We start from the raw sequence: 7943 nt of genomic DNA on the forward strand, positions 1-7943 counted from the left end.
GTAATAAAAGACTATTCATTTTCTTTTCATTGATATAATAGACTGATTTATTTGAAAGTATAAAGGAAATAAGAAGTTATTACATAAATCATTACAAACAACATATGCGTGAATATATGTGTAGTTATTTTGTGATTATTTGCCAGTACTTTCTTATTGTAAGATTGAGACAATTGGTATATGTTATCAACTGTTATCATATATTATTTCTATAGACTATTTCTTTCTCCCCAGATATCAGATTAGGCTTTCTGCATTATAAGAAAAAAATATGAGATGCAGTATTTATACATATCATACAGTACATGGAATTTTTGCTGAAGTATGAGAGTCAATAATGAGACATTTTGTTATTTTTTAAAATATATTTTTGATAGTTAAAATCAGGAATGAATTGATGTTACAGAATATAAAAAATACAAAATTAAGTACAATATAGTTAATTATTTTATTATATAATTTTAAACATTACATTTTTATGTACCTAATAATAACTAATACGTCAACAAGATAAAGTTACTACATATTACAATGTCATTCATAATTAGTTTTTCTATAAGTGTAAAATACCATTAAAGAAAATTTATATGCTTTGTTAATGCAAATGGTTAAGAAGAAGAGTTAAAAAAGTTAATATAATATTTAATATTCATATGCATATAATTTGTAGCTATTTAAAAAAAAATTATTGTATTTAAACTTTAAAAGGACTGATCCTTTTTTTATTGTTAAATAAATAACAATTTTATGTTTAGTTAGGCTTTTTGTTTTACGTATTAAAAAGAAATAGACTAAAAATAATTTACACTATAAAATAAATATATTACTATCGGTGAAAACAGTTCACAGGTTCTCCACAACAATAAATGCCCAACATACGACGTGCATGTTTCATGAAACGTTTCATAAAAAATTATAAAAAGAAATAGAATTTACTGCACAAGAATACACCGATATGATTATCATATACGGAAAAACCGAAGAAAATTCTTGTGCCGTGGCATGTCTTTACGCGGAATTACGATTCCCCGAACGTGAACCACATCCAGCGTTTAATGTAATTTTGAGATATATCAGAGAGACAGAATCTCTTCTATTAAATTGTCGAACCGCTGATGTACCAGTGCGTCATTGCATAAAGGAAGAAGAGAGAATCCTGGAACGTACGTGCATCATGCGGATCGAATGCTGAATCTTTCGCAATACGTGATGTATTGTAATCTACATCAGAACAGATTGCACTCATATCATTATCAACAAGTGCAGCAACTTTTAGCAGGAAATGAAGAATAACGTGTCTACTTTTGTGAAGGTATTTTTATTATCTTTATTTAATGTTTGTGATATGTTTAAAAAATCTTAACTATCGATAAAATACACATAGGGTTTCTCGCACAGTGTCGGGGGAATGATATTTCTTCGATCGCATTTTGTGGACGGACAAGCCACTTTTACAATAGAATATTTAACAGCATAATTTCTTGTTGTGATAAGAAAGTCCGCACACCATTCGATAAAGTGCATTTCACTATCTGGTCAATAAAGGTATGGGCAGAAATGATAGCGGACCGAAAGAGTAAAATTTACTTATTATTAATAAGTTAAGGGGTTTCCACCTAGTTAGAAACAATAAAAGACAATGATTTTTGTGAATTTTTTTAGACAAATAGTTACAATATTCATGAATTTATATGTATATATAAAACTAGCGTGACAACAGTGTGAACAACTGTATGGGCAATAAATGTGTCCATATTGGCCTTGTCAAATTGTTGATATTGTAGAGCCAAAACAAGTCATTTGATATAAAAACTGTTGCAATTCTGTAATTTGCACAGAAGATCTTCGATCTGTTAGAATCGGATAATAGAAAAACAACAAAACAGTCTTTTAGTGGATTCACACCTTTTATTATTACATCTGAGAGGCTTACAGTCAGAAGGCTTATCATGAACACATCCTATAAGAGAGGGCGCGCAGAAAAGAAAAGGAAAAACGTATGTAGTGCGCGATAATCAAATTAAATGAAAATAAAGAAATACAAAACTGTGATAAACATAAAAATCGATATAAGCATAAAATCAATATGGTGATCGATAAATAAACCTTCCTCTCAACATTCTCACTTTTATTTATTGGTTAATATTTTTTTATCCTCTTTATTGTTAGAGAATGAATCTATTGCTAATGTCTTACAATTACCTACAAACTTTTCTTTTGATAGTAATTCAGTTAAAAAATCAGCTAATTGTTTTTCTGATGAAACGTACATGGGCAATAATAAATTATTATTAATATAGTCGCAAATGTAATGGTATTTCACATCAATATGTTTTGTGAATCTATAATGTACTGTGCTTTTAGCCAATTTTATTGCACTTTGATTATCAATCAATAGTTCTATCGATAATTGATTTTTATTCACTAATTCTTGCGATAATTGACGCAACCACATTGCTTCCTGGACTGCTTCAAATGCTGAAATGTATTCCGATTATGCTGTTGAACATGCAACATATTTTTGTTGTTTAGAAGACAGTAGTAGGGTGGGCACTATGAGGCGTCAAAACAAACCCCCACCACCGACCCAGCGGCGCCGTGTGTTGAGGATGTCTACGTTCTGATTGGTTGAGGGGGGTGATTGTCTGGAGAGGGAAGTGTTCTGATTGGTCTGCTCCATGGTGCCCATGCAGCGGATTGGTCCGCTCCATAGTGTCCAGCGAGAGTGGGGGTAAAGAAAGGATAAGCGTCATAAATAAAAAAACACGTGCTACGAAAAAACGGCGTCTGGATGCGACGCTGTTGTATAATTAAGTAAAACATCTTTCCTGGAGACAAAGAGAGATAATAAAAAACAGTCGGACAAAGGTTTGACCACCTGCTGTGCTATACTATTGAAACTTTTCGACTAGAATAACGGGTCATCGAACCCCGACGTTCGTTTATTGAGTGATAATAAAACAAAGATAATAAAATATACTATTGAAACTTGGCGGCTGTAAAAGGAAAAAAGGGTGGTAGAAAGAAACGGAAGGCGATTTAAGACAAAAAACTTTGCATTTATTAATATACTAGTTTTTTCATAAAAAAATCTATATTTTAAAATTCGCATTTTTATTACATACACTTAAGAGTATTACATATGAGTAAATTATATGATATTATGCGTGCTTTGAGCTACAGGATTAAATATGACATTATACGTTATATTTTGATGATTTATGTTTTTTCTGAAGAAAAATTTTACGAAATTAGCGTACGATTAAACGATCGTTATGTTCACAATTTTCGGAAAAAAGAGTAAGAAACTGATTAAGATCATAACCATTGCACATATAATATAAAAATAGACAGCTATATTGTCCACATGTTTGAAAAAAAATTCCTTGTAGTTGCTGAGTATTCCATTAATGGATGGTTGAGTTTCGTCGAAGTCGGAGGAAAAATCCAGGGTACAAAGGGAGGGTAATCTATAGTTGTCAAAGTACGTGGCTGTACCATCTGCATTGAGGAAGAAGGCGACCCAATGTTCTCCAGGTCGATTGTGGTTGTCGGTGTTAGCGACGATGGCTGTTGACCTCGTCCACACCCTCGGAACTCTGTCGGCAGGATAGACTCCACATGTCTGACATCGAGATGTTGCAATGCTTGTAGAATTTCGCGAGAGTTCATTTTTTGCTCTAAAGACGAACGAACGTGCGGTATTATTTGAATAACACCGGCATTTACCTTTTTTGGTAGCGAGTTTTTGTCTATACCTGTATCTTCAAATTTTTAAAGTCAGTCTGCGTGGAGCTGCTAGTTATTTCAAACTCTATTCGGCAACGTCGATGATTCTGGTTTCGTGAATATCTCTTCTTTTTCAATTGGCTGTTCGGTTTTCTACAGGTTTTTGTTCTCTATTTCATTAGATATTTTAATATTTTCATTTATATCGTAAGACTCATAATCTCTGATATCGATTTCGTAGTCGTCTTCGTCCTCCTCGATTATTTTCCAATTTTCGTCAGTATTACAAGTAGCCCGAGTACTAAGTGAGGTGTTGCTGGTACGATTATTCTGCGCGACCAACCAACATTTTAATTTATAAGCATTATTCGATGCACAATGATAGATTCCGAATTTGCGAAATCCGTGATAAGTGCAATATCACCCGTGTTCTTCTTCTGACATTAAATCTTTAAATGATGGAGAGATGACTTCCAAATTATTTATATCTCTGAAAAGCAGGTTCCTCAGGTATCTTGCTTTTTCGTTGCCTCTGACGTAAATGTGACGTACGCGTCTTGAAATTTCGCGCAGATGCGAAGTAAAATACTGTAGATTAGTTCGCCGTCGAACCACTCGATACCGTGATAATTTTTTGAAAGCCAATTGTTTTCTCGTCTTACTCTCGCGGATAGTTCTCCAAATGGTTGCGGAGGTAACATAATCCAATGGCTGACGTCAATTGCGATAACGGCGACTTCTTTCGGAATAAATTTATCGTCGCCATCGCTGTATGTCGACGACTATGTCCATATTGCAGAAATTTATTCACTTTCAATGACGTGTTATAAGTTCTTTACGAAACGTTCGCATTCACGTTTCGAATGAAACTAAAGCATCTTTTGTTACGATATATATATACGCTTTGGAAAATACGCAGGTAGCGATATTTTAGTAGGAAGTGGAGGGGGAAATTTTTACCCGAGTATTGTGTTATAACATGCGAAACACAACGGAAATCTAGCCAGAAAAATCGACGATGACTTGACGCGATACGTCGATTTTTATCACGTTATTGAACTCGGCGTAAACAATACAATTAACGGTCTCAGAGAAAGCTTTTTCGAATCGCACTTCTAATCGCAAACTTCCGTGTTTCACGAGATTCCAATGTCCGGCGCAATTAGCTGACAGATCGGCGTAAGGTCAAAAGCGAATAGCGTATATCCCTTGAAATAATCGTCTCTGCTTATAGAATTTCCTTCATTCAAAAAATGGATACCCGTTCCCGAAAAAAGCGTTTGATAAGCTTCGACGTAAAGCGGTTTTTCAACCGAGAAAATCGGCTGTAACGGTTTACTGGGAATTTGCATACCATCGACGTATAATGAGAAGAAATTTATACCCCAATTTTTAAAATTAAACGGATTTAATTTTCTATCGCCATTAAATGCTTTATTATTGACGAAGCTGACTATTATTCGTTTCGGTAGCTGACCTAGTATTGCGTTATCTATCGTTTCCCCCACCACTTCGCTATGAATCATAAATGTTTTAACCTCGACTCTCGTAAGCGGATATTTGGCTGTAACTTTACTCAGCATTCTAGCGTGTGCGAGTAACATTCCGGCGCTAATTTTCGCCCTTCTCACGAGCAAGCTAGCATCCAGTATACGAATTTTCGATATGCTGTTACTTTCCATAAGACAGAACGCATCTTTTGATCGGACGAGACGCAAGTGTACTTCTACGCTGTTAATTAAAAACTTGTCTTGATTGAAAACATCGTAATGAAGATGTCCTATGTCCTATAAGATCTAGAGCTCGTCCTCCGTGAATGTATCGAGCGCGCCTCACAAGAGCAGCATTGCCTTTTGTTTCCACCGGATCGTCCATGTGTCCTGGCGTATCCGCGTCCCACAGACACGAGGTTAGATGGGTAGTTTTTGCGGGTGAAGAATAATTTAACAACGCCTCGATGTACGTGCAGTACGCGTAAGCGTTGTTCGGGGGCGACACGAGTTTTTGATTGAAATACACGTCGATCTGATTGAAGATGGAATGGAGTAAATGATTTACGGGACCTGGGCTGGGTTCGGCGCTGGCACCCGCCGCGCGTATCGCGGGATCGGTTTCTATGCACACGCGAAGACTTAGCATGGTATGAGTGAGATCTAAATATTCTTCTCCGTAGCCTGAGATGACGAATTCTATCGGCGAGTCGTCCGAGAGCGAAGTGACGGGTTTGTAATAGATCCATTGTGAACTCTCGATACTAGTCTGCGTAGGCGGTAAAGAAAAGAGATCGAGTTCACTTTTTTAAACACTCGCTCGAATGTGTATGAAGAAAAGACATGATTATTTACCGTAAATTTTTTATCGCCGGCCAATATTTCGTTGTTAGTCTACCGTATTTACGTAGTTACACGTAGTTTACTACCGTAGTACACGTTTAAGAGAATATGTCGGATATGTACGTTTTTTTCTAGGTTTACGACGTCTTAAGTCTTTTCACCGACGCGATTTTTCCTTCTTCACTTATTTTTTGATGTTTTGTTCTTCGTTTTGGGTTTTTTCGATAAACTTTTCTTACTCGTTCGACGGCGTTTACGCGATGAAGTTGTCGCAGATTTAACGATGCGAGCGTTAAGCCCTGCGAAAAGAAACTGAGCTACGCGCATTTTTGCATCTGACTTATATCCCGATCCTTTCATCGAACTACTTATTTTTTTTTTTAGCTTTCTTCTTGAGATTGTTGCGCGATTCTTTAAAACGATTTTCGGTCGCTACCTTTAACGGTATATTATTTTCAATGTCGTCAATTATATTAACACCGGCCCGTAAGGCTTCTTTCCCCACGCTACGTATGCCGCTACTTAGATAAGATATATGTCTAAATATTCCTCCTAAAAAACTTCCGATACCATGACCGTTGATAAGGCGCGCCGACGAAAACTCACGGAATTCCACCACCCCTATCGCTTTGTAAATTGTAATACTCGTATTAATCTGTCATGACCCGTTTGAGAATTTAATTTCTATCTTTTTCTCAACGACGCCGACGTTCACAATACTAGCGGGTTCGCCTTTAGGCGAACACTTTAGTGTAACGTCACAGTCGATGTTTCGGATTCAAATGGTATTTTTTTTCCAAACTGATCTCTTATATCGATTTCAATTCTACTGAAATTTGTTCGTCGTAACGGGATATAATACGGAAGAGAGAAATGTTTCACTTGATTCGTTCCGTACTCGTAATCGCAACCATGCTCCTCGACTGGCACTATTCGGAGAAGAGGAGACTGTACATCGCCCATTATATAAAATTCACAAATATCGCAATAAACGAATAGTTTATCGGGAATACCGCGAGCCAAACTAGAGGGTTCGTGAGTAAAGAATCCAAAGTCTCCCTTTTCAAAACCGAGTTTAAGAAAAATTGATGTAGATTTTTTTTTTGAATCAGGATTATACGTCGTAAGCCCAGTATAGTATCGCTTCCCCCTTAGGAGCATTATAAAGTGCATCCCCTAAACCGAGTATTCGTAGAAGTTTATCGGAAAAGTTTACATAATGATTTAGTTTGCATTTATTTTTATCACACTCGAGGTAAAACTCTATACTACCGACGGATAACCCTCGTCGATCTAGATGAAAATGCGAACCGGCTATTTTACACGTCGTATTAATCGCGGTGAGAAGTTCGTCCATATTTTTATAAATGTCAACTCGTATTTCGTCTTCCTTCGAAGTTATCACAGCATCTTTTTTCCCGTTACTTCGAATATCAACATCGGCGAATATGAGTATATTTTCACCGCGTTGTACATGAAAAAAAGTATTGGGGAATTGAATTTCGTTGAGCGCGACTTCTCATTCGCCATGTAACTGTATCGTTTGAGGTAATTCCGTAATAAATGACGAGGTAGTATTGTCCGGAAAATAACGCATACTGCTATTGCTCGGAAGAACCAGTAGAAATTGTTCCTCCCTCATCTCAAAGATTTGTTAAACTTGAAGCGGGGAATCCAACTATCAAATTTACTGGCATAATCACGCCAGCTAACTAGCAGCTGTTTATTATCACCACGGCCTCTGCTTTTTATCTCGCGATCGACGATAAACTCTTCTTCCTGCAAGTTTTTCTCAACTCGAGCTAATTCTTGCTCGTAAAAAATACCGTCAATGTCTTCTCCGGTTAAATCGCATAATTCGTACACCCGTGGTTTTCGCCA

At 36.4% G+C, this 7943-nt stretch overlaps 1 protein-coding gene and 1 pseudogene across 1 annotated transcript; both read right to left on the minus strand.

The window, feature by feature from the left end:
* Positions 1-3557: 3557 nt before the first annotated feature.
* LOC140675595 (uncharacterized protein F54H12.2-like) lies at positions 3558-5868 on the minus strand. Its single transcript, XM_072910175.1, has 6 exons — positions 5580-5868; positions 4991-5479; positions 4765-4895; positions 4392-4511; positions 3759-3899; positions 3558-3647 (listed from the first exon to the last, which is right to left on the minus strand). Exons 1-6 carry the CDS (start codon positions 5866-5868, stop codon positions 3558-3560), a joined length of 1260 nt encoding a protein of 419 aa, XP_072766276.1.
* A 941-nt stretch (positions 5869-6809) lies between these two features.
* On the minus strand, positions 6810-7704 carry LOC140675561 (uncharacterized; annotated as a pseudogene).
* Between the last annotated feature and the right edge of the window lie 239 nt (positions 7705-7943).

Source organism: Anoplolepis gracilipes, unplaced genomic scaffold, assembly GCF_047496725.1.
Source record: "Anoplolepis gracilipes unplaced genomic scaffold, ASM4749672v1 Contig19, whole genome shotgun sequence".
Classification (NCBI taxonomy): Eukaryota; Metazoa; Arthropoda; class Insecta; order Hymenoptera; family Formicidae; genus Anoplolepis; species Anoplolepis gracilipes.

What these genes read in the sequence shown, in the direction of transcription:
- LOC140675595 (XM_072910175.1), bottom strand. Translation starts at nt 5,868, where the DNA reads ATGCTAAGTCTTCGCGTGTGCATAGAAACCGATCCCGCGATACGCGCG. An exon ending in AACGCTTTTTTCGGGAACGG is followed by an intron (nt 4,896 to 4,990) that starts GTATCCATTTTT and finishes CCGATCTGTCAG; the next exon opens with CTAATTGCGCCGGACATTGG. An exon ending in TTGGAGAACTATCCGCGAGA is followed by an intron (nt 3,900 to 4,391) that starts GTAAGACGAGAA and finishes CTAATGAAATAG; the next exon opens with AGAACAAAAACCTGTAGAAA.